The 26123-nt window shown below is 36.2% G+C and overlaps 3 protein-coding genes across 5 annotated transcripts in view; 1 reads left to right on the forward strand and 2 right to left on the reverse strand.

Annotated features, from left to right (window-relative positions):
• LOC134671302 (serine/threonine-protein kinase SIK2) overlaps positions 1-16312 on the reverse strand; it is a 74260-nt gene extending 57948 nt beyond the window's left edge. The window contains exon 1 of the mRNA XM_063529126.1: positions 15677-16312. Within this exon, the coding sequence (XP_063385196.1) occupies positions 15677-15802 (126 nt within the window). The 5' untranslated portion in view covers positions 15803-16312. The remainder of the gene's footprint in view (positions 1-15676) is intronic.
• Positions 16313-18087: 1775 nt separating this feature from the next.
• LOC134671298 (cytochrome c oxidase assembly factor 6 homolog) lies at positions 18088-24678 on the forward strand. 2 transcript variants are annotated; one of them, XM_063529110.1, is made up of 7 exons: positions 18092-18206; positions 18798-18883; positions 19198-21386; positions 21598-21736; positions 22279-22469; positions 22569-22810; positions 23113-24678. In XM_063529110.1, the coding sequence occupies exons 2-7, from the start codon at positions 18820-18822 to the stop codon at positions 24620-24622; spliced, it is 4335 nt and encodes a 1444-aa protein (XP_063385180.1). In that variant the 5' UTR covers positions 18092-18206; positions 18798-18819; the 3' UTR covers positions 24623-24678. The 2 variants fall into 2 exon arrangements, with proteins under 2 accessions (XP_063385181.1, XP_063385180.1); XM_063529111.1 differs by lacking the exons at positions 18798-18883; positions 19198-21386; positions 21598-21736; ... (1 more) ...; positions 22569-22810; positions 23113-24678 and adding an exon at positions 18321-18660 and having other exon boundaries at positions 18088-18206.
• Positions 24662-26123, reverse strand: part of LOC134671329 (N-alpha-acetyltransferase 38, NatC auxiliary subunit) — a 98772-nt gene continuing 97310 nt past the window's right edge. The window contains exons 2-4 of one of the 2 annotated variants that reach the window (XM_063529157.1): positions 25575-25623; positions 25309-25438; positions 24662-24885 (exon numbers count right to left, since the gene is read on the reverse strand). In XM_063529157.1, the coding sequence (XP_063385227.1) occupies positions 24722-24885; positions 25309-25438; positions 25575-25619 (339 nt within the window). In that variant the 5' untranslated portion in view covers positions 25620-25623 and the 3' untranslated portion in view covers positions 24662-24721. Of the gene's footprint in view, positions 24886-25308; positions 25439-25574; positions 25767-26123 lie in introns of those variants that run through there. The other variant, XM_063529156.1, reaches the window with a different exon arrangement.

The following is a 26123-nucleotide window of genomic DNA, read 5'->3' on the forward strand; positions in this document are numbered from 1 at the left end:
TGGCGCTGTCGCCACCTAGCGGCCATATCTGTGCTGATCGTAACAGACGCGTCTTGTTAGAGTGAGTCTTCTGTACCTAGTACTATTGTTTATTCTGTGCTATTGTGGTCGACTAACGTAATATGTATGACGTACGAATCAATAGGGCTAAATTAATCGATGGTAATTCTCATGATAACGAACATTTTCCTCGTTCGCTACTTATCCTGAATACGCGCATTGAATCCGTAACACTGTTTCGGCTGTTATTATACCTATTGTACCTATATTCATTAAATACTCGTACTTGTGTTCTTATTCTTCGCCATTTTCTTTGCCGGAATTGTATTTTATAGTTTTCCCGCAACAACTATTCTTAAAATCGGTTTCCAGACTTTCCAGTGCTTCTGTGAATTAATATAGCTAATTAAAACTAAAATTTGAAATGCATGGCTAAACTTCACTGTTATATCAAGCTCCAACTTTACATCATCTGAATCATCTCATTGTCAAACCTTTAGCATGTGACTTGACATTGGTTTTAGGTAAACAAACATCGAAATTCATTTATTACTCTTTGAACATTCAATAATCGATTATTTCTGTGGCTCATTCTAAAATCGGTGCCTGAAAAAAAGGTCTTGCATGAGGGCACTTGACGTCTTCACGTGATTGTGTATCGTTTTCCTTGTAGGTATTTAACACGGTCTGTTTATTACAGAACGTATAACCTTAATATTTAAACCTAAATAACAAACATGTGCTGTGTTGATATTACTAATTTTGCAATTGCATCCTTGATTATGATATTGTTCTTTTTTGTTATTAACGCATACCTACTCTCTTATTTTCACTTTATAAGGTACAAGGTAATTAGATTATTGACGCCATGTCATTCAAAGTTATAAACTTGGGTCCGGAATGTAATTTATTTCTTTAAGAACTGGACTGAATAATGTACGTGATAACAAGTACGCGTTTTTTATGTACTAGATCAAATACATTGGCACAACTTGATAATTCACGCGAATTATCAAGTTGTGCCAATGTATTTGATAATGATTTGAATGTTTGTGATGTATTTGTATGTAGTTTGTACGGGTGGTATCTTTCCCATTCCTAAGCAGAAACAAAGCTTCACATCGGCTATAATTGGCGTGTAATAGTTTGATTACAAAGATTGTGCATAAAAGTACAACGGCGATAAAATTATAAATACTTTGGGCCCGTCAACAACCGCTCGTGCCGATGACCCCTCGCGACCCGCCACGCCTCAATATTACTTATTTATTTAATGTAATCCTGGTCATCACGCGGGGTCAAGCTGAAAAAGTGCCCGTTGTGTTCCTGAAAGTAAAATATCTGATAGATAAAGAGACTTCTGCAGTTTTTAATGGTTCACGGTTAGTTTCACTAGGACATGTCGACCGGGATATGAACTGTGATGTCCGTGAACAAGATGCATGTAACTGCGTCGAAATATCGGCGGCTCGAAAAACTATTAAAAGGTAATAACGGTTCATATCCCGGTCGATATAAAACTAAGGTGACTTTTGGTTTAGGCTCGCTTTGTTCTACAATTCGCAACTGATACCTAGGGTTATAAAATAAATGTATTGGGCATGTAATACACTACGTGAATGTCCCACATAGCTTAAGAACATTGGTTGATTACTCTGCAAAAACACGGTTATAAAACGTATACTATGTCCAAAGAACGGTTGTAACGGATAGAGATACTACAAAGTTAATGTGGATAATAAATCTATGTAGAGTTGAAAATTTCATATGGGTGCCTACGGCACGGGAGCGAAGTGATACCCACAAGCAAGGGCCATAAATAAAATTAGTAGGATATATCTCAAAGCTGCCTCGGAGAACACAGAACACACGACGAAGGTCGTAAGAATAAACCTATTAGGCTACTTTTAAAAACTTATCGTTTTCGCCGGCCTTGTCTATATCCTACAAGTAATTTATCTGCTAAAATTTTGCACTGCGTTAAGTTGTGAAACTAATAGCATTGCGTGTAGCCTTCACTTAATTACTGACAGGTAAAATACTAATGATTTAAGTACTGTTTTAATAATCGCTATCTATTTAATCTATTACAGCGTTTATTGCCCTTTGTTAATATTGAAGTACGTAATACGTAAATTATCGTTTTGTTTTTAATTTTGGTTTGTCAATATTTATAGTATGCGTATATTTAACTCAGAAGTATAGATATCAGAGAGATAACACTAGGTACCTATCAAAAGGCTTCTATTCATGTATAGCAAATCTTTTTAGCTTGATTCTACCAACAACCAGACCAATAAGTTTTGAATTAAAGCTCAAACATATTCAATTCATTGGCAATACATTATGAATCGTGCGATTGCATATGAATTACTTAACTTTGTGTAATCTCTCACAAAAATTAATCGTTTGCCAAGTACAAGGCGAATTAGGCCGACACAGCATTGTATTTGTAGCTATGCGAAAGCGTAGCTATGCTACGACATATCTACGACGTAGCATGCTACAAACATTTAAAACCAAAGCAACCGGTGACTTACCATATGTTAATACTATAAGTATTACAGCCCGATTTGAACTTTAAGATACGTCAAATATTACGACTAGATACGATATGGATTAGATATGTCAGTGTCAAAATCACGTTTTTGTTTGAAAAAACGTCACTTTTGACACTGACGTATCTAATCCATATCGTATCTAGACGTAATATTTGACGTATCTTAAAGTTCGAATCGGCGAGATGTTTTAATTATCAAGATAAATTCAAATTCCTAATTTATATTTAACATTTCAACATTGCTAAGTTTTACAAGTGAAAAGAAATCTTTTTTTCTGCAGTCAGTGGTAGAAAATCATAACTATCTTTGTATCATGCCATTAGTAATAAAATAGTCGTACCTATACTCGTACATAATACTTAATAAATAAAATGTCTGCATGTGTAACAAATAAACAAATCAAATATTTGAAAACACTACATTATACTTTACTAACAACACAATAAATACAAAACATTTGCTCGTCGCGGTTGGCTCATAAGTCATGCTTACTCATAGCATAAGCATAGGTACGTATAATAGCACTGTATTAACACTATAATCCTAACGAGAAGTAATAACACGACACGGTGATAGCGTGTCTAGAAATGTGGTCACACTAAAGTGATAATTTATATGGCCATATGAATTCAGCGCGAAGTTGTCACCCACGACATATTTACACATCATTAGACATCATTTTTAAGAAAAAAAAACCGACTTCTATGGGGGTCGGTGAAAGATTATTGTAGATGGTGCACTATGTAGAAAAGGAGGTAAAATCACCCACTTTTCTACCAGTATTTCGCTTCAGTAAGGGTCGTAGTTCTAGCCTAATCTAACCCATTTCTCTGATAGCAGTTCGGTTCTGTGAGGATCGCAGTTCGGACCTAATCAAACCCACACTTTTCAAGTAGCATTTCGTTTCTGTAAGGCTCGCAGTTCTAACCTAACCTAACCATTATTCGGTTCTGTGAGGATCGCAGTTCAAACCTAGCCTAACCCACTTAACGGCGCATGCGGTGCGGTGTACGTAAGGGCGTTTGAGCAGGAGGGGCTAGTAAGATTGGCATCATCATACTTTATACCTACATGTTATGGTAGGTAATCATAGTGGTTTATTTAGGTAAGGTATCATAGTGGTTTTACGGGTCAAGGTCCGGGTCCGAGTCCGGGTCCCAGTCCGGGTCCCAGTCCGAGTCCGGGACTGAGTCCGGGTCCCAGTCCGGGTCCGAGTTAGGGAGTGCTCCCGGTACTGGTTTTCTATACAAACACAGTACTAGAACCGGGAATTCCCGGTTCTCGCCATACAAACTCAGTACCAGGAGCATTCCCTAGTCCGAGTCCGGGTCCCAGTCCGGTTTCGAGTCCTGGTCCGAGTCCGGTTCCGAGTCCGGGTCCGAGTCCGGGTCCGAGTCCGGGTCCGAGTCCGGGTCCGAGTTCGGATCCGAGTCCGGGTCCGAGTCCGGGTCCGAGTGCCCCAGGCTGGAATCGAACCAGCGTCCTCTGCTATCGCGGCAGGTGCCTGAACCACTCGGCCACCGGGCCACAGCAGCATAGGTCGAATTTTTCCAAGTATATGCACTTCTTACTGAAGGCTTGTGGCGCCCCCTGGCCATCCCTAAGGTAGAACAATATGGTTCGAACTTTCTAACTGGATCATCTCATGATGATACCGAGTTAGCGAGAGAGATGGCCTGCCGCGATAGCAGAGGACGCTGGTTCGATTCCAGCCTGAGGCACTGGAGGCCTTGGTCATTTTTTCTTAGTATATGACATTTATTTCAGTTTATAATTTATATAATAGTGTTTCTACTTGATAAAAACAAGTTAAAATATTTTTCTGAAAAATACTTTAATTTGTTCAAATACTTCTAGTACATAAAAGTTATTTCTGTTAATCTTACGATTATCAAAGTCAAGCCGCCGTTTTCCTCTCCCAATCCGCATACGTCATGAATATAATCTTTCTTTATATACATGTATGAGGCGACTCGGCTTCCTCTAAGCATATTTCGATTTGTAAAATACGATAACCATGTGATTTCAATATCAATGCGATCAGTTCGTCACGCTCACGCAAATCCATATGTACCTATTCATGACATACTAAATTGGTGTCATGTTCTGTACATAGAAATATCTCCTGGTAAAGGAAAATCCAGTTTAAGCGTGTGAATTTATTCCCAAATGAGTTCTGTAATACGTTTCAACTGTGAAACGCTTGAGGCGTCCGTCGTAATATTGAGGGTTGGTTATCGGATAGTTTAGAATAGAAATTAGAACTTTAGATGCTTAAAGTTGGAGCAACGGAATGATCTAACGGAATGGGTTTTCATGAATGAATTTGTATATATACTTAATATAAAGTGAACCAACTGTAAGGAAGTTTATAACAAAAACAGAAGTTACGAGTAAAATCGTATCTTATCTATAAAGTATACATCAGAAATTAATAAATCTAAAACATAACATAACCACAAGAGAAAGTATCTAAGAGTATTATAATATGGTGATAACATGTTGACATTAATTCTATGATATCTATAGATGTTAATAAAGCAAAGTCTGTATTATGAATTTATTAGATAAGTGTAATAATTACATGCGTCAATTGTAATCAAATAATAAATCTAAAGTAACGGGCAAAATACACGATAACTATCACAAAGACGAGATAAGTAAAAACCCAGATTATGGAGTCGGCAGACGTAGGTAAGTAACGTCATAATCTAAATCCTATTGTGGCAAGTTATATTATCGCTATCAAGTATGCCTACAATCGTGTTTCGAATGAGCTAGAGCAAACTGACAGCAATATGATTAAAAATGTGTGAGCAAGTGCTGCAAGTGTAAGTACATATTGTAGAATCATGAAAAATAAAAATATCTTAAACTCAACCGTATTTAAACTCACGAAATACAGTAGTTTTGAGTTCTACTTCTATTACCAGCTAAGCTAAGCAGAGTTATTAACTCATCTTGCCACTTGTTTTAATATTGTAGCTTTAAATGTTTTCATGGAAGCAGGTTCTAACCTAGGTTATAAGTTTTACTGTTTGATAAAAAAATATATTTATATTTAGAAATACATGCATGCAAGATTGCAATTTTGAAACTTGGGGGAAGAAAATGTTATAAATAAAGACATTATAATAAGCAGACAAAGTCACGGGCGGAGAGTATTTAAAACATACATTCCGTGAACTACTACCGATAATATTTATTTCAGTCAAGTCTTAAGGCTCCTACCAAATAGTCCCAGGGGTTGAAATAGCTTGAGGCGACACGACAGTAACTTAATATTACTAATATATCCTAGAGTGCCGAATCAGGTCCAGTGATTGTAACGCTTACAGCGACACGAACATTTTAATGAATCGTCGTCCGACACGCTGTTGTGTTGCCATACTGAGCAGTAAACTGAAGTGCAAAATATAAAAATCTACACATCGGTTACAAACTTAAATATATAATATTTTAGCTACAAATAACAAGGTTCGTTAGTTGTTAGTTTATTTTATATCGAGGTTCCAATTGCTGAACGGGGAAATAATGGCACATGACATAAGTAGAAAAAATGCTTATAAGTATTATTTTATAGAAGAATATATATAGAAGTATTAGTGCTCGACGGTGGACTAGTATTCCACATGGGCAGTTTATGTCAATGTGACAAGGATTAAATTTGAATACAGAAAAATCTTAGCCATTCAAATTTAACCTATATTACTTTGACATAAAGTGCCCATGTCGAATACTAGTGCAGCGTCGAGCACTAGTACTTCTACCTTATGCCATCTATTATAATGGGATTAAATTTTTATGAATAAATATAATGCTCTAAATATGGTAACACTGCTAGTAAACCGAGGGACCGTGCGAGGAGAGATCAACAAGTCCAGACTACGATCAATATGCCCAAGCACTCCGCTCGAGGGCGAGCAAGACGACTATACGTCCCCCTTGCTCTACTAAATTACAGATCCTTACAATTCCGACCCTTATTTTCAGTTTCACGCCATAGATTTCATGTTTCAATCCAGCTGGCCGTCAAGCTACCGTTTGCGTAAAACCATTTGTTTATTAAATGGCGTTTTCCTGTCTAGATAAAACTTAATTCTATTGTCTGCTCTATTCCTACAGTAGCATAGACTTACCGTGAATTTTAATTCATACACGTCTTAACGGAAAAAATCATCATAGTTTACATGGTATAATTGCATCTGTAACATAATTCGGGTAGGTCCATCGATACATGACTGGCCTAACAAATGTTTATTTAATTGCTCTTGAAGATAGCCTTGTTCAACGATTCATTGTCCATTCAAATAACGTTCTTCTTACGTGTTATCAAGTCCTTTATGCGAGGACTGATCTTGTCACTATCACAACACATTTCATCATGGTTTTTGAAAGATAGAATTTGGTTAACGTTTTGTCGGTTGTCAGTAAGGGCGACTCCTTAATGCATCTCTATTATGCCAGAAGCGACTTAAAGTCAATGCATAAAGGGGATAGTTTCGCTTGAGCACGGTACAAGTACATACATAAGCAGTTCTACAATACGCTACCCCCATGCAACTCGGCAAAGACTTGCCGAGAGAGTATCTATCTACTCCGTATACGCATAGCACGAATGGTGTTACGTGAGTAAGAGTCGTATAGTTTCCCGTCTGCACCCCTCGCTCAATCCACTTTTATAGGGGACATTTTCCAATATGTAAAACTTTATAAAGCAGGACTATGTGTACCTGACTATGTTTCTAGTTAATAAGACAGAACATACAGGGTGATTCATGAGACGTGAGCAGGACTAATCCTGCACACTCAGTAACTGATAATTGATCGATCACCGTCGTATTTAGGTGAAACAACCACACTTTTTCCTATTTTTTAACTTTTTGGCGAGGGCAAATTTAATTCTCTACAATCATGGTCACATAAAACCTCTTTAACCGTAATTACAGCATTATGATTACGAAGAAAATAAACTGTCAAACTTGAGTGAGATACGACTTTTCAAAAGTAACCAGACCGTGATGACATTCAGTTTGACACATAATATCGGTAGTTTAGTATTCTAATCGTAGGGTGACCATGCATATCGTAAATAAATTAATAACTTAACTAACTTTTTTTTTTTCAACACGACTGGAAAATTAATGTTTATCTCACTAATACTGATACGAAACAGTTGCTTATAATTTACGAAATGCGCAGTGTTAGTCCTGCTCACGTCTCCTGAATCACCCTGTATATATGTATTTATTAGGAATGCCATTATATTTAGTTACTATTTCGGTTACTTTGTATCAGCTAACCTTGTTAGCTATTTATTTGATTCAATTCTATATCTGGAACTAATTTACATGAATCATATTGATCTCGACTCCTACGTAAAATATTAATGGCCTAGGTAACCTACAAATACCGACAGAACGTGTCGCTTAATAAACATGATATGTAATAGACACAGAATCGACTAAGGAAGATAAACAAGCATTCATCACCAGTATTTAAGAGCTATGCTCTTGTCGGTGGAGTAATCGCCACTCTTCTTTTTGCTGGGCCAGCCTTTTAACTCCCTCGTACGACACGACAGAAACTCTTTCTTTTATTTGGCTGAGATATGTGAGCCTGGGGCTTCCTCTGCGTCTTTTCCGCTCAATCTTGCCCTCCAGGATGTTTAAAAAGAATCTGTCGTGCCGATGCCGTATCAGGTGGCATTAATGGAACTTTTTTCATATATTTAATTTCAAACCGATTGACAATGTTAACAAAGACATAATTACAACAGACAATGATAACAGTAATAAAATGACCCCAATCCATCTTTATTGTGCAATAAATGTATTGGGATAAATTTGTCATCATAAATGTAAATAAATCTTACTAAAGGAAATACGTAGTTGTTACAACATGTTGCATAATTATTAATATCTAAACACGGAGACGGGGATAGAATAGACATGTTACTAATTAAGAATAAATAGATAAGTGTAATGACCCCCTTACGTCGGTTCACCTTTAAAACTAGTGACGCACGAGCCACGGGCTGAATGACTTTTAACAACCTGCATAGCTAATACAAAAAATATTGTTACTATGATGACAAATGACCTCTAACACCTCTAATACCAACCAACTTTGGCCTAGACGGTAAAATGCCCGCGGACGTTTATCCAGTTCAATTTGAGTAGGAACAGTACTTGTACCTAACCATAGGTAGGTATATGTAATATGTAGCAATCTAAACAATCGTCTAGTTGAAGTTTCGAACTAGCAACATTGCTTAGCGGTTACACACCACAATGAATAAAACTCGCCTGATAGAAAATCTAAATATTAATTATAATCGGTCCTGGTAAATCACACCTACGACTAAATGCACAATATGAATAAATTTGGTAAAAGCGAACATTTAACCCATAACAAACAAAACCCTGAAACAAAATTACAGGTTTTACGCTAACAACTTTAAAAATAAACATTCAGCATAACCATAACTAATCTGGATTAAATGCATATATTTAATATGTAAATCAGAAGCTGTTCCGCTTTTTGAATAATTAGGTAAATAACCTTCAACAATTCAGAACTATTAACCAGAAGTAACTTAAAGAACGTCCTTGTTTCATGTATCTCGTAGCAAGATCCATTTTAGTTATAAAGCAAACGTCAGGTCAATATGTGGGATTGACGTCACAGTTGGTGATAAGGTTGAAAGCAAACAGGCACGCGTGTCTCCGCACTATCACGAATTATCTCATGATAAACGTAGCCATCCTAGTTATTGACGCCTCGTACCACTCTTTTCAAAGTTTTCAGTTTGAAGTCCACCAACATAACCGAGAATGAAGACGTCATCCAAAAACAGCCCTGCCCACTCTGACAAGAGTGCACGCCTGAGAAGAGACCACTTTTTTATTAAGGTTAGGGAAATTGGAAAACATTACAGGATAGGTGCGTTGGAATTGAACCTGGTGGTCGTCGTTTTCTTATGCCACTATGCCTGTTTTGCTTCGTTTTACAGTGTGGTCACTGCCTGTGAAGCCAGCGAAGCAAAACACCTGCATGTTTACAATTACATGGACATTCACAAAAAACATGGATAAGTTCCAGGAGCTCACGTCATTTAGAGTCTCAGCCAATTTTTTATACGTCACAATGATCTATTCTTGAGATGATTCTGGCTAGATACCTAATCAGAAAATTCCCGGTTCGTGAATCATTTTGCGAAGTATAGTGGCAACGATGAAAGAATTCACAACAACATCTTTTCTAAATAACATTCGAGCCTTAGATCAACAAACAAATAGTAACATGACAATCCAATCAGCAAGAATAAAAAATCAATAATTTTAAGACGAAAGCCCGTATAATTTTAACATTTAATTTCAGCGTATATTAAACTTAGTCAAATTAAGTATATTGGCCTAAAGAGTACCAGTAAGTGTCGAAAGTAGTGTTGAAACTGCCAAGCATAGCAACAGCGTTCATCTTGTGGCTATATTTGGCGTGATTCCGGACCAGGACGCGAAGACGCCTACGAGGGTGACCGCCAGACTGCAGAGCAGATAACACCAGACCACTGACGCAGAACTCTAAAATAGATAACGCATTTGCGTCAAGCGCACATTTTTCAAGCGCCTCAATGTAAACGAAGCGCGTGCCATACGAAAAGATTTCCTGGCCAAACACTCGCCGTCACGCACCCCCAGCATGCGGCACACAAATCACATCGCACATACCTTGATTAATGAAAATAATAGATGGTTTATCTCGGATACCTGTCCGGCAGAAGCTACTTTCTCGTCAATATTCACGCAATTATCTGACGGGTTTTTTAACGCACCGATTGCTACCGTTTTATATAATAACAGACAATGTAGGTACTCATACACATAGTTCCAGTGATGAAAAAGTTGCCGCTCAATGAACCGAACGTTGTTATTAATTATTGTTGAGATAAGTGATCATTTCGAAATCGGTTAATTTATCGATGACAGCTTTGCTCATTATCATGTGGTTTGGTACAGGTTTCGTCACGAAACATTTTATCTCAATAAAGTCAGGCGTGAGGCAAAACATTTTCTTTTCTTTTTTTCTTCAGTTTAATTATAGTTTTTTTTTCTTTTTTATTATACCTACACATGTATTGTCTGCGTGTGATAACGTCAAAACGTTAGACAGTTAAGTAATCAGTGTCGTCTGCGTGTGGAACTGAATTTATTGGAGCAAATGGGAAATCTCGCAATCGAAATCTTCGGTGAGAGTTTGCCAGTGAGTGCTAGAGAAAGCAAAATCATTAGTTTCTTGCTGAAACGAAGAATTCTAATAGCTAAATTCTTAGTGGTTAGCTCATAGTTAGACTCTTGTTACACTAATTAGGACAGAGTTCTAAAGATGCTGAACGATTCTTTCATAGAAGACGAGTTCAACAATCAGCCATAATGTTTTTATCTGCAACGCAAAATCTTAAAGCATGTGAAATTCTCACAGTTAGTAAGGAACGACTTTAAAAAAGCTTGAAACAGTATACATCTTAGCATTCTTAGCACTACAATAGCTTTATAAGAACCATAGAACTATATATACTATTGTCAAGTTTAGTCGTTCGTTAGGTAATTATTGTGGGATAGAAAGGTGGATAGTAAATCATACGAAACACAAAGCGCTGGAAAACCCAACAAAACCTGATGATGACAGATTACAAGATTTATGAGATCCCTACAACAGGAAACCGGTGTAGCTTAGTTCAACACCGTTCCATTATTGTAATGTTTATGTCTAGTTAAACAAACTGTCGCAGGTTCGTATGACATACAAAGAGCTCACTGTTTGCTCCAGTCTAAATTTATTTGGCGTCTACGACTCAGTCGGATAGTTGGCCATCACCTTGGTGGCGATAGCGTTTCGTTGAGAAAAACGTAAAATAATAAAAACAATGTTGAGCGTGCATCCCGCACCACGCAAGGTCGGTGTCGAGTATTTGTGGACGCGGCAGCGCTCCCGCCGGCATGCCGAATGATTGGTTATATTCTGCAGAACATTTGGCAAACACTCATCGACCATCCCTGATAGTTACCTACGATGTTTAGTTTTAGCCGAAAGGTGAGATCTTTTTCTGTACGTTCTGCTTAGCCGTTACACAATTTGTATTTTGTTAGTACAGCTCTACTTATTATCTACGTTTATGGATAGGTATTAAAAACAACTTTACTTTTAATAGAGCTAAAAAATTTACTTTTTTATACCAGAAGTACGTAAAGAAATTCTTGATCGTATCGGCTTCACGGTCATTGCTAAGTACAACATTCCTAAATAACGAGTTGAAGATACCAAACATTTTAACCGTACACTTGAACCGGATTTTTGTGTTTACTCATAGCTCGTTCCATCGCCGGCGCGCACACGGACACCGAAGGCCGAGGGCGTTTGTTTTGTTATTTCGGTGCATTCATTCAACACGGTGGCTCCGTAACCTAACGATGCGTCACCCTCGCACCTTCACGTCCATCAAACACTGCCGTTACGCATGATACGTGTTCGGTGCATCTCGAATTAAGACCTAAAACTGCGTCAATGTCATTTATTCTATGTATATAAGTATGTATTTATCTATATAAGTATGTATATCGTCGCCTAGCAGCCATAGTACAAGCTTTGCTTAGTTTGGGGCTAGGTTGATCTGTGTAAGATGTCCCCTAATATTTATTTATTTATTTATTTATTAATGTATATCTACACTAAAACGCATCATATGACTCATTCACGAGGACGGCGCCGTGCGGCCAACGACCCACTTTAAGCTTCGGCGCGGTACACGCGCATTACGCCCAAGCTCTTAACCAGGTACTCCGAGGCTATTAAAACATTAACCATTAACTACACGTCATTATCACGCTGCCTGTTTCTATTTACTTCCCGGATGATCAAAACAGAAACCACCAAGGATAAGTATCTGCGTCATTTAATTAGAAACTGCCATCTTAAGATTCTTAAGTGTCGTTAAATTTAACAACTGAGTAGTTAGTAGTTAACGCTCTACGGCGACATAATAAGGTTAAATTTATACGAGTGATAGCTCTTTCTCATGTTTCAAAATGTACCGCTAACGACAGAATCTCACGGTTTACATTTGAAGATATCTCTCATGCAACATCGCGCGGCTTTGCCAGAGTAACTAATAAAGGATCGTTCACAAGAATCAAAAGTGCAATCTAACATTGCTGCATCTCACTTGAATAATGTGGGTCTTGGTCAGAGGAAATTCGTACACTATTACGTTGTTATTTTTTATTTGATGTGGATTACATTGTTCAATCAACTTCGATGAATTTTCGCTAGCGAGTCGGAATCAACGAATACGGAAGGGTTTATCTGTTTCTTCCTTTTTTCGTTCTTTAATATTCCATTCCATAGGTAATTAGGGGTCAATGTACGCAACATACTGCTTCTTTTGTATTTAAGGCATTGTAGCTCGGCCTCGACCTCCTTTCCAAACACAAGAATGATTTAAAACTGGTTTCACGATGCCTCATATTCTCTTGCATAATATAGGTATATCTCGATGACATACATCCTATAAGTACCTAATCAAGAATAGGCACATTGATTCGAACTAAAATATGTGTCGTCTAAATAAATAATGACCAAGGGCCAAATACCCAATGGTGCTGTCGAGGGCAACAAAACGTGACTACACCGTCCACCCCGGGATTTTGGAATTAATCTTACACAATAAAACTAAAGACGCTCCTGTTGGTCCCCAGCGAACGAAGCGGATCTTAAGGTCAAGAATATTGACAATATTGTTTTATCAGAAATTGTTTGGCAACTGTTTTATTTTTCTTATCGACGAATTTGTTTTTAATCGAGTAAGTACGTACGACGGCAATTCTTACTCATCATGAGAATTGTATCTTTATCTCAGGAAGTATTCAAGAGATGCAATCTCTGAATTCAATTCGATTTGAATAAGGAAGAAGTCAAAACGGTCGGAAGTCGGCGGAATCTGCTTATTTACATACGTTGATTAATAAAGTTCTTGCAATGTATTTACTTAACAGCTCAAACTGCGTATAAGTTATTTATAAATCCGCATTACTGAGGTCTCATGTAATATTAGATGAGGAAATGCCAGCAAGGTGATCATTAGAGCCGATGAATAATAATGATTTTGTCCGTTTGGTAACCTCCATATTTCGTACCTGATTATCTATTGGGGATTTAATATTATATTATTATAAATAATCATACAAGGAAATCAATAAAAGCTACATTAGGTATTTGTGTAAACTAAAGTATGACGGCTTTCTTACTCTCCTACGTTTCGTTTAATTTATCAAATACATACACTTATTATATTATTGGTTTGGTTATAGAATAGAAATATTTTCAGTCGTAAACAAAAACGAGACAATTTTCATATAAGAAAATAAGTACATACCTACTAAAAATAGAAAGAAGTAAATGCTATGAAATTGCCTCATTGTATCATGCACACTCAGAAGAACACATACTCGTAAGCTCTTCGAGATACCCTCATATGTTCGGTAAATTAAGGAAATGGAATTTCTTCCTACTTTCTGCCTGTGACATCTTACATCGACGCCTAAAATCTGTATCAAAGTAGGTAGTTTTGGACTGTATCTAAATTGAGGGCATCTATTTATTCCACAACTATCACAGCAAATTTTGGTCAATGACCGATCTACCAAGTAAAAGGCTTCATCCTCGGTCCTTCCACGCCCGAGAGACACTTCATCCGGTATTGCAAAGGGGACATCGGGTAAAAGGAAATAGCTAATAAGCCAATAAGCAGTTTGGTGAAAAAGTGCAACATAACACAACGCCGGGCCAATTGCCTCTTCAATTAAGTTGCATAAAACCCGGTTTATAATGTAGGAAGTGGGAAATTGCGTATCGCTTAGATTCGCGTGTTTTGAAAGTGGAAACCAGGATTGTGTCATTCGCTTGTCAATTGTTGGCTTGTTGCTAACAATGACAAGATTTTGATAAGTGCAGATATAAATCAGAAGATGAAGAAAGTGTGTAACAACCCGAAAGCAAAGTTGTACCGTACCCACAAACTATGGAGCGAAAAATTTAACCTAAAATGTGAGTAATGTTATAGATACAAACAATAATGTTACACATATAGGCAGGATTAAACAATAGTAACTTTCCACACGCATATGAAATTGGAGTAGGTTGATAGTTACAGTCAAGTGTTATAATGACCCACATTGATTTCTTCATTGCGTAGGACTCTTAAACAATTGCAGTTCACTCAAGTACCTATTGATAAGTAACAAAAATGCCTTTACTGTATGTAGTTGGGTAAAGATCGATATAGAATTTGTATGTATGTTCGTTTGTTTGTCTGAAACAAATATTTCACGTCAACTTATATGTTATGCTTAAAGCGTTTATAAAGTACCTACAAGCGTGTTTGAATATTAGACTGTTGTTTTTCTTTTTGACTAAATCTTTCATCATTTCTGAAGGTGGCTGGGTCAACACACATTTAGGTTTTCATTTGTCTTTTCTTGAGTTCTCAAAAGTTGAAAATGATGCTGAAACAATACCCACAATTTTGGTGCCAAAACAACGTTGGGGCGACGGTTTTAGTAAACAAAATTACTTATGTTCTCTTCTGTTCTAGTTAGTTAAGGATACCGACTGAAGCCTAATTTACTTTAAACTTTTGTTATTATCCATTGCATCCAGGCTAAGAAAATGTTAAATAATTAATTTCAGTTCTGAATCTTAGCATAGATAAGTATTAATGCTCTTTAAAAAAGGGTCCCTAGGTACCCTCTTTTAAGTCAAGTCATCATTAATTTATGACTCCGTAACCCACCTGCAGATGCGACACCATCATATTTTAAAAATCAATGAAGTTTTCAGCCGTAACGTGTAAATAATCTATGTTTACAGATGTGTAATGTGTAAGCGTGTTCTGACTGTTTATTGATGTTTATATGGATATATATGTTGCAAACTAGGTACTTGACGGTGAAATTGATGGTTGGATCACTTGGATCCAACAATAGTGATTGGTTAGAGACCTGTAGTCCGATAGTAGATAAGAGATAAATTCTAGATCAGCAGCGATGTTTACTCACCTCAGTCTTCGTTATTCGATGTCGTGCTAATTTGACCACGGCAAAATTACCCTTGCCAATAGTCCTTTCTATGTCATAAAATCCCACCCTAATAGGGGTTTTAGCAGGACGTTCACGGTCCGCCATTGTTGATTTTTTTTAAACACTATAGTCTCAACACCTCACTAATAATCCAAAAGAATGTGTCATAATACTATTAGTACTTCAGTCCATTGAATACTATAAAACACTTTTGTTGTTCGGCCAGCTCAAAGCCTCGCTACCGCTCATAGCAGAAGTAAAGCTCTCACTAGCGGATCGTATTTACTTAACGTCATTCAGTAAATTGCATTACACGTAGGTATTTGATCATTGCTGTAACGTGATTATGCACGGTATTGTTGTTATTCATTGGTAAAGTAAATCGTATAAAAGATATTACAACCGCTCGATGTTCCATGGGAATTGTTTCAGGACCGTACGAGTCCTCTCTCACATTCGGTAGATTTTAAATACAGTAGAGATTTGTGTAAAATTGATTTAGATAGATTATAAATCGCGCAAGAGGCGGCGCGTGTTTTGAACAGTTTGAGTAGCGCGTGACGCCGCCGCCTCACCGGCTGTCAACCGGGTACTGAACTCGGCCGCTGAACGCTGAACACACACGGCGAGCGACCGCCGAGCAACCTGCGGCACGCGCGCGCTTTCAGCCGCCCGCCATATTACTTTGCGTGACGTCAGCAAGACAGCGCGTGTCCTACCTACCTTTTCGGGTAGGTAGGTAAGCACGTAAATGTACTACGTAGTTTACATATTGATATCTAATTCACTAATATTATATCATACAATTTGTGATTTTAATAATCTTCTTCTTTAGTCGGTGTCGGTCCTACTGCTCCTACTTTACGTTTTTGGGGATTGTAATTTGTACCTAATAACTTGAATTCCAAGCTGGGATGATTTGTTCTCAACGGTCTCGGTTCATTTTTTTTCCTACCGCTTGATATAGCGAGGTGGATTTATCGGTTTCCCATCACTGAGGGTCGTGGCCACTTCTGGAGAACAGCTTCTCTTTGACAATTTGCCGCCACCTCTTTCTGTCTGTCGCCGAATGTAGGGCACCGTGGAGCGTTGCATCAAGGGCTGAGCGAATTTGGTCTACGCATTTCCTACATCGAGGTGGATTTATTTATTATTTAGACAGTCGGCACTGCCACGGCTGCATGGGCTCTTTAGCATCCACTTCGTATTTCGTATTCCATCGACAGACTAGAGTCTGTGCGGAAAGAGAAGAATCGTGGAATGTATGCTGGGGTCCAATACATTCTACGACACTTCTCTTTCCGAATAGACTCTAAAAAATAACCGAGGTATATGGTGTAGTAGGTACAGCTACCTACCTTAATTAATTAATTACCACTACCACCATCATCGTATAAGAACACACACTGAAACACCAAATTAGTTTACAAAATTTATTTATTTTGGAGTTATTTTATTGAAACAAGTTATTGTTTCAATAAAATAACTCCAAAAAAGTAGTTATACTTTTTTATACAACAGCTTAAGTTTTTCCTCTGTCGTAATCTAATGTCAATGTCACATTTTATCAAAACCGCGGCAAATTTATCTGTCACTTGACAAACATTTTAATAGCCGTAACACACTAGCGCACCGCACCCAGGTCACGGTGCACCGCACCAATTAGCAGTGGGGAGACACTCCTGACTACGGGCAAACTCAGCTATAGTTGGTCAAGCAGATCTTGTCAGTAGAAAAAGGCGACAAATTTGAAAAATGTAGGCGCGAAGGGATATCGTCTCATAGAAAATTTGAATTACGCGCCTTTTTCTACTGACAAGATTTGCTTGACCACCTTCGGCTCAGCATTGCTCAGAGCAATTATTAGGGTTGACAGAACTTGACGTCCCATTGCGTGCACGACCACAGATAAGATAATAACTGGAATTTTGACAATTCTAAAGTAGGCGAAAGGGATAGTGCCATAAGTTAGAAAGGGAAATCATGATTCGACCCCGAATTGCTGTCAAACTTCGGTTTTGGTTTTTGGTTTGGTTTTGGTCAAACAACTTTGTCAGTAGCAAATGGCGCAGAATTCAAAATTTCTTTTCACACTTACATTTTTTGAATTTGCCGTTTTTTCTGCTGTCGGTAATGGCTTGACAGACTATAAGAAATAATAAAAAAAACAGTTATAGTCTGTCAAACCATTTTCATACGTAGAAAAAAGTGGCATATTTCAAAAATGTTTGACAATGTTTGGCCGGCTATAGAATCGCCAGCCCCAATATTTAAATTTTTCAAAATATTATAATATTTTTCTCAATCTGAACTAACGGAACTAACATTTTAATCGATGTCTCGAACGTACTAGCAGTCGATATGGCTCAGCTGTCAATGTCCATCTGTCATGTCATATAGTTTTGAGGTTATGCGATATCGCTAAATAGAATAAGATAGTTACAAAAACTTAAATAAATTGATAACTAGCTCTCTCAGGCGATATTACCACAACTTCTTAAGCAAATACGTAAGTTTCGAATAGATGCATTGCTTGATTATGTTATATCTAAAGGGGTTTTTAAGTGGTACTCGTAAGTCCTTAGCGGATCTTTTTATAAAAGAATTTTTCTTTCCATTTTAGGTTTATATCCAATCGCGAACGATGTCTTTTCCCGATAAAGAGCAAAGAAAGACTTGTTGGGACTCCAGGGATCGTTACTGGGAGTGTTTAGATAAGCAGAACATAAAAGACAGCTCCTATAAACCCAAAAAGTGTTTGGAGTTAAGAAAGCTATTCGAAAAGTCGTGCCCCACACAGTGGGTCTCACACTTTGATAGGAAACGGGACTTTAATGTGTTTAAAGAGAAAATGCAGAAGGAAGGATATGAACCTATAAAAGAACAATAAAGATTAATGTTCAAATTGTTCAGCTTTTATTGTAAATATTAGATTTTGAATAGTAAATTATTTTTAGTTGCAATTGGCTTTTAATTCATCTTCCTTATCACATTCCTCCGGGATTTACAATAATATACAGGGAAGTTATACCATACTTTGTCTAAAATTAAATGGGGAATGTAACCTGTTATTGAAGACCATTTCCGACTTTCATTTCAGGCAATGAAAAATTGAAAGCATAATGGAGGACTTAACACAGAAATTGCTTCAGGCAAAAACACTTACCAGTGCATTGATACAGGCAAGTAGTAGAAGTTATTTTTATATTGTCTAGAGTATTCTTATTAAAAATGCAGTTGTGTGCGTGTCGCCTAATAATGTGTATGTCGGACTAATAGTTACCAAACTGAGTGCCTTAAAATCTAAACTATTTGTTTTTCAATTTTAGTTTACAATTATCACAAGTTTAAAATATTTCAGCTGATGAAATTTCGGTAGAGGTAGACGTAATCTTAAAGCTGTGAAAAATCTGTATAGAAACCTATGATTTTAGAAAAGACGTGTTTCTAGAATAATTGCAACATTATCTTTAAACACTATTATTGATGATTTCAGGAAGTATTTATATCTGCAAAGAAACTTCAGTCAGCAGAACAAAATAGTGAAACATGGGATAAAGTAACACAAGTTCTTTGGCTGCAATTACAATCAGGTCTTCTCAAGTTAGATGACCAGTTATTATGTTCAACATGTTTATACACTGTCATTCCTTTGACTGGAAAAGAGGAGTTATATTTAAAGGAAATATTACAAGGCATTGATCATGAAATAAACCAGAGGAAAAACGATGTGATGACAAATCCAAAGACAACATGGGCAGTGTCTTTGATGTATGGAATGTTTCAATCCAACTTTCTAACTAAATCCAGTAAGGCAAATACAACTTTAGAGGTTCTTCTGAATTCTATTATTGATTTGCTCATTCAGATGGCATATGATTACTCAAGGAACACTTTTATTGTTTTCAAAACAATAAGCTCTCTCAAGAAAGTATGTGGGACACAACTTCAAGATTGCATATTCACACAAAGTAATCAAGTTAGATTGTTAAATTTAGTGAACCATAATTGGGAAAACCCTATCACAGGGGTGAGGGATCTAAATAAAACCATATTCCAAGCACTGATATCTCTAATGGATGATATAACATACCAAAATGTTGTTAAAGAAATTAATAACTTTTATTGGAATAAAGCTAAGTATTTAATGTTTGCAGAAATGATAGGACAATGCAAAGGGAATATCTCAAAACTTATGAAAGAAAGTGATTGGCTGACTGGCTTATCAAACAGCTTAGAAAAACCAGGTTTGGTTTCAGCCGGAACTGATATGTATTTTGCAATTTTGAAGAACATGGCCACTGAAGATGATTGGATCCAAATGTTCTTGCCAACTGTTGACAGAATTTTAAATGGGGAAAGTACAAAACCAATTGAACATTTTAACAACTACTGGTGTTTACAAACCTTCAAAAAGTTTCCATCTTTAGTAAATCAGTTTGAAGTTATATTTGAAAACACTGAAGATATAGAAAGAAAACTGTATAACAGCTTGTCTATTTTGAAACAAGCAAATAAGCTTGGACTTGTTAAGAAGAATTGGAATTCAACAGCAGATTACAGTTTACTTCAATCAATGGTATTGCAAGGAATAGAGCACAGCAGTGTGGATATCAGGATGGCTGCATTTGATATTATTTGCGAATTTCAAGGCAAAACGATACCTAGTCAATTAGAGTTCGAACTTGTATTAAATTATGTAAAAAATAATATAAACTCTGACTGTACTGTGCTGAGACTCGGCATGTTGAAGTGCCTTAAAAATTTCTTGATGCAAAATCATGCTGCTTTCACCACACACTGTAAAAATAATGAGCCTGTGGACTTGCAATATCTTCAAAAATTCTTGATAACCTTGCAGGAACTTGTTGTTTCTAATTTAAATGTAAAGGGCAATTATCAAAGAAAGATTACATCTGTAAAGGTATGCAGTATTGTGTGGGAGTGCTTGATTGATATACCAAAAAACAAAAAGAATCAGACAAGACACAGTGACACAACTTTGTATAATATGTTACATGATGACGGCAAATGGCTACTATCAGATGAACCATTTGTTAAAAAGTTAATTAGCTTCCTACAGGATCCATCAGATGATATAAGAGAAAATGTAGTGCATTTACTTTTAAATTATTACTCACCTGCCTTCAAGAAAACAGACTTATTGATTAATCATGTAATAGACGAAGCATTGAAAAGTATTGGAGGCAAATTTTTCTACGAAATAAGTTGTGGTCAGAGCATGTTCAAATTAATTGTTAGTATTCTGCTGAAAGAAAAACTTGAACTAGCCACCTTCAAAACTGTTGAAGATGTTTTTACTTTTGCATTTAATGAGCTGACTAATGAACACGAGTTAAACAGAGATATTTTAGAATCAATTGAAAACGGAAAACAGTTACACTCCTTCATGGATATAATGCTAGTTGTGTTAGATGTCTGTGACCAGAAGTCTTATAACTTTAAGGTATCGGACGAAGAAATAATGAGGCTTCTTAAAACATTGGACAATATATCTAATCATTTTGCCTGGGAGGAAAACTCATCAAGTTCAGACTTTTCTAAAATGAATGATATGGTGGAGCAGATCATAAATAAATCGAGGTACGCATCAAAAGATGACAAAGATAACACGAAGATATCTGGTATTCATCAAATGGTCCTCAACAGTATTTGGCTAAATGTAAAGGTATATAAATAATTTTTTTCCAAAGTTATTTAAAAAAATTGATATTTTATATATTTTTTGACATTTTTTCAAGGTTCAAATGAGACAAGCTTTGTTTTTCTGTGACCATATGAAGACAAACTTTATTGACTCTTAGTAGACCTTATGTTGTTTAAATAAAGTTTAAAATGGTTACTTTAAGTTTATGTTAATAAAAAGGCATTCGTTACAGGCATGCTGTGATTTGGCATCGCTTATGATTCGGCACTGTGATCAAGTACAGTATATAGAAAAATTCCTCATTATAATAACTCGCGTTTTGGAAAGTTCACGACATAAAGGAGCTATTGAAGCTGCGGGCGCCGCTCTTGGTAATTTATTCATTGTTATTAACTAGAACACTGATGCAAAAATAATAATAGTTTCGTAAAAAGACAGTAAATTAATGAAATTTTTAGTGATACCTACTATCAGAATTATGATTCTATAACTTCAAGAGTCCAGCAGATTTAGTAAACTTTATTCCAATGGAATAAGGTCTAGAATTATGGCCTATGCCAGGGGTCTCCAAACGTTTTTACCTGAGGGCCAATTGCCCCTCAGAAACTTTCGCGCGGGCCACTGCGCCGGGGGAGGGTCTCTGGTAGCTGCTGTTAGGAACAGTTCTACACTCAATGAATGCTGGACCCCTGGATGCATGGCTCCCGCCATGACAGTGGGCACTCGCTTTGGGCGTCGGCGGGCCGGATAGGAACGCGTCGCGGGCCGGATTTGGCCCGCGGGCCGGGGTTTGGAGAGCCCTGGCCTATGCCATACACCGCGTGAAACTTATCATCAGTAACCTGTAGGTAACATAATCATGGTAGGGCAGAATTGTTCACTAATTAACATTAATTTTGTATAAAATTTACAGGTAGAGCCATCCAATATTTAACATCTCTACCTGATGAAGTGGACATTTCTAGCATTCCTCATGTTTTGCTCAAAAACAAGCTTAAGGAGTTGATAATGGAAGCTAGTAAAATGGCCTCTATAACCAGACGGGGTGCTGGGTTATCTATTATGGTCCACAGAATAGTATCCAGTGACATGAAAAAGGGAAAGGTAAGACCATAATTGAAATTTTCTGACTTATAGATTTCTTAGTGTGTCTTATTTTGGTAGTATAATTCTTATTATGTAATTATTTGTTACCTTTTCCAGCCTTTATTTCATTACTTTATGAACATGATATTGGAAACCTGCAGTCATTCCGAAGATCTGCCTGAGAAATTACATGGGAATACAGATATTGAGAATGAAAAGGATCTGCCAAAAGCTATCTACATTCACTTTCTGACTAGAATAGTTGTAGATAGCAGTATAGCTTCTGATGTTATGTACTACTCACCACAATTGGCCAAACTTGCATTTGATAACTTGACGAGTCCCCATTGGCAAATAAGGTAAGCATCAGTCTTCAGACATTCTACATAGATAACTAGATATTATAATGTTATCATAACTATTTCGAGATAAAACCTTAAATATTATTGTATTATCGGCCTAGTTGTTAGTGACCCTGCCTAGAAAGCAGGAGGTCCATGGATATCTTTCCTTCTTAGATATTATTTATTTATATGTATTGTATGGTAACCTAGATTGTCGGCTAGTACCCAGTACAAACTTAGTTTATGGCTAAGTCGGTCTGTGTCTTCTTCTTCTTTAAGTGCCTCCTCCTGTGTAATATATATTTATTTTATTTCAGAAATGCAGCTCTGCAACTCTATGGTGCTTTAGTTCCAAAACTAATAGGCCAGAAAAAAGCATCAGGGACAGGAGATGAGACCATAGCTACAGTAGCATGTGATGAAATACGCACGCATTCCCCGAAATTATGGATGTACATTAATCATCAACTCGGAAACATTAGTACATCTGATAAAGTATTGTCACATTCCAATTTAGTGCCCATATTGAATATGTTGGCGAATAGTGCTATGAGGTACAATTTTTCCTCTGACACTACTGAGGAAACATCAACTAATTCAAACTTATTACAAAGCTTAATTTGTCTTCTGGATAGCCCCATCTACACTGTAAGACGTCTCACTGCCAAATCCATATTTAACATTTTCTCATTAGATGTGATTTATGAATCATTGTTGAAACAGGGACTGATATCTGAAAACTTTTTGCATGGAGTGCTCATATTGTTGGCACATTGCTGCAAACATTATAATGATAACGCTACAAGTGCTCAGTTCCAAGTGATAAAGCAAGCTATCCAGAGTAAACTTTACAAAGACAAACATTCCTATTTATGTAAGGAACTCTATGAAGACATTTTTGAATTTAATGTGAGTGTTGATACATTGCTAGATACTATGACAGAATTAGATGCCAATGGTTATGCACCTGGAATTCACTCTTGGGCAAACGCGCGATTAAGAAAATCTGTTAGAAATATTTCTTGGACTGAAATATCACATGTGATAGACATATTTGCAAATAGAACTGGATTTGAGAACTGTTGTAAAGTTCTGCTAGACAAAATAAAATGTGACAATGAGGAAATTCCCAGAGATGTATTAAAAAAGATTGCAGAATTATTGTTGGAATGTAGTAATAAATATACCAGTAGTGAAATATGGAAAATTCTCTATAAGATATCTCAATTAGTAGAAATAAATTATAGTACTGAATCTTTATTGGAAGCAATACAAATCAATGGTCATTCATATAAATTGCGCTACTTACTGCCATTTACTGTACGTATTTTATTAGGTAAAAATGATGAAAAAGGTGTTGTATATTTGTCAACCGAAATTTTAAAACTATGCGATCCTGAGTCTGTTGATGTAGAAATGAGATACATTGCAGCATTAGCAAATAATGAATTATCAAGTGCATTCCATAGACTATCAGATTCCGTAAAAGTTACCATGATTGAGTCAGCCATTATCCTTTTACAAGACGAAGATGAGGATGTAAGGATATTGAGCACCATTTTCTATAAAAATATTAGCCAATCAAAAATACTACCTCATCCATACATATGTTTGCAAAAAATATTGGAGCCTAAGCTTTTGAATAATGTTTTATCAAATCCCCAAAGAGGAATAAACACAATTAGCCAAGATTTAACAGCACTTCTAACTAAAACTAATAATATAAATGCAAGTGACAGCTACAATCCTTTTGCAAATGAATCTAAGAATATCTATTTAGAAGTAGAGATTTTGCAACAACTACTACACAATTTGAATGTAATATAAGTATGTGAATAACGCAATACCTTGGTACTAAATAAATGATTTTGACGGGTTTGAAATTTTATTCTCTTATTTAAATAAATAAAAATATTACACTCACAATTATAACCACATAGAATCATTCATAATGGGAGCAGTTCTTCGCTGTGCGGCCATGTCATCAATCTGTATGGAGACAATGTGCCGGCCGGGCACCATGACTAGACCCAATACTCTGGGCTCTTCAGTTTCACCATCATTACTCTTCAGGTACTCGGAACAAGCTCCTGGAATTAGAGAAAAAAAACAAATGATCATATATTGATAATGACAATAATATCATAATTTTTAATAAATTATTATTTTTATAGATATATTGACTTTTCTTAGCGATAAAATGTGAAAATGTTGAGATTATGATTATTTTCGTTCTACATAGGTATTAAAACTTCCCACAACATTGCCTACCATACCTAACATTGATTGGCTTAAAAAAATTGTGACTCTTTTGAGTTGAAGAGGTTGATGGTATTTTCTACCAATCTACAGGTACTAAATTAGAATTAAGGTCATAACATTGTTAGTATTACAAGTACATACTTACATTTAGAAGTTAGTGCTTACATGCTACACATGCATCAAAATAATAATCAGAACTAATTAACATGTACCTAATTAAAAGTAATATATGAGTAAAAATTAAAATTTACCTAAAATTACGTTGGCATCCCGATCTGTACAGAGAAACACACCAATGAGGACTCTTCCATCAGTCATTTCAATTCTGAAGTTCATGTTCAACCATTTTCTAAGTTTGGATTTGCCATCTTCAGAGTCGTCCTGGAAAATCAAAGTCGGGGAGTTTAGTAGTTAAAAATGGAAATATTCTTCAATAACTACACAAGGAAATTCTTTTTTTACAAATATAATGCACTATGATTGAGAATTTGAAAATTAATAAAAATAATAAATTTACCCTCAAACATTCTGGTATATGAGCGGCAGTATTTGATTGGCTCATATTAGGATATCACTAGTGAATAAAAGTATATTTTTTATGAAAGTAATTTTATCAGCACAAAAGTTGTAACAATAAAATAGTATTTATGTTATATTTTTGTATTAAATTCAATAATATTTATATCACTGGACTGCCGAATGACTGAAAGTGAAATCACTGAAATGACATTGACAGTATTGACATTGACACATGGTTATGTTGTTTCGGATAATATTATTATCGCTGATACTAGGTTTAGTAAGAAAAACTGCTCGTTTTTATTTTCAAGTGCGTGGTTTACAGTAGCGTTTTAAAATATTGCTCAAACGATACAAGTGACAGTTAATTGCAATGTTGCCATAGCTATAATATTTCCCTAGATTACTTTTAAAAATCAGGATTTTTTTCTATGAATGTAATGTATAAAAACATTGTTTGTTGTATAAAAATATTGAAAACACATTTAACTCAAACCTTATCTTTCTGCATATAACTAAATATTTAAGCCAATTTATATACAGTAAA

Source organism: Cydia fagiglandana, chromosome 15 (genome assembly GCF_963556715.1).
Source record: "Cydia fagiglandana chromosome 15, ilCydFagi1.1, whole genome shotgun sequence".
Classification (NCBI taxonomy): Eukaryota; Metazoa; Arthropoda; class Insecta; order Lepidoptera; family Tortricidae; genus Cydia; species Cydia fagiglandana.

Excerpts from the sequence above, each read along its gene's own strand:
- LOC134671298 (XM_063529110.1), top strand. The coding sequence starts at position 18,820 with ATGGAGGACTTAACACAGAAATTGCTTCAGGCAAAAACACTTACCAGT. Across the intron at positions 18,884-19,197 it reads CAGTGCATTGATACAGGCAA|TATTTATATCTGCAAAGAAA; the intron begins GTAGTAGAAGTT and ends GATTTCAGGAAG. Across the intron at positions 22,470-22,568 it reads GTGACATGAAAAAGGGAAAG|CCTTTATTTCATTACTTTAT; the intron begins GTAAGACCATAA and ends TACCTTTTCCAG.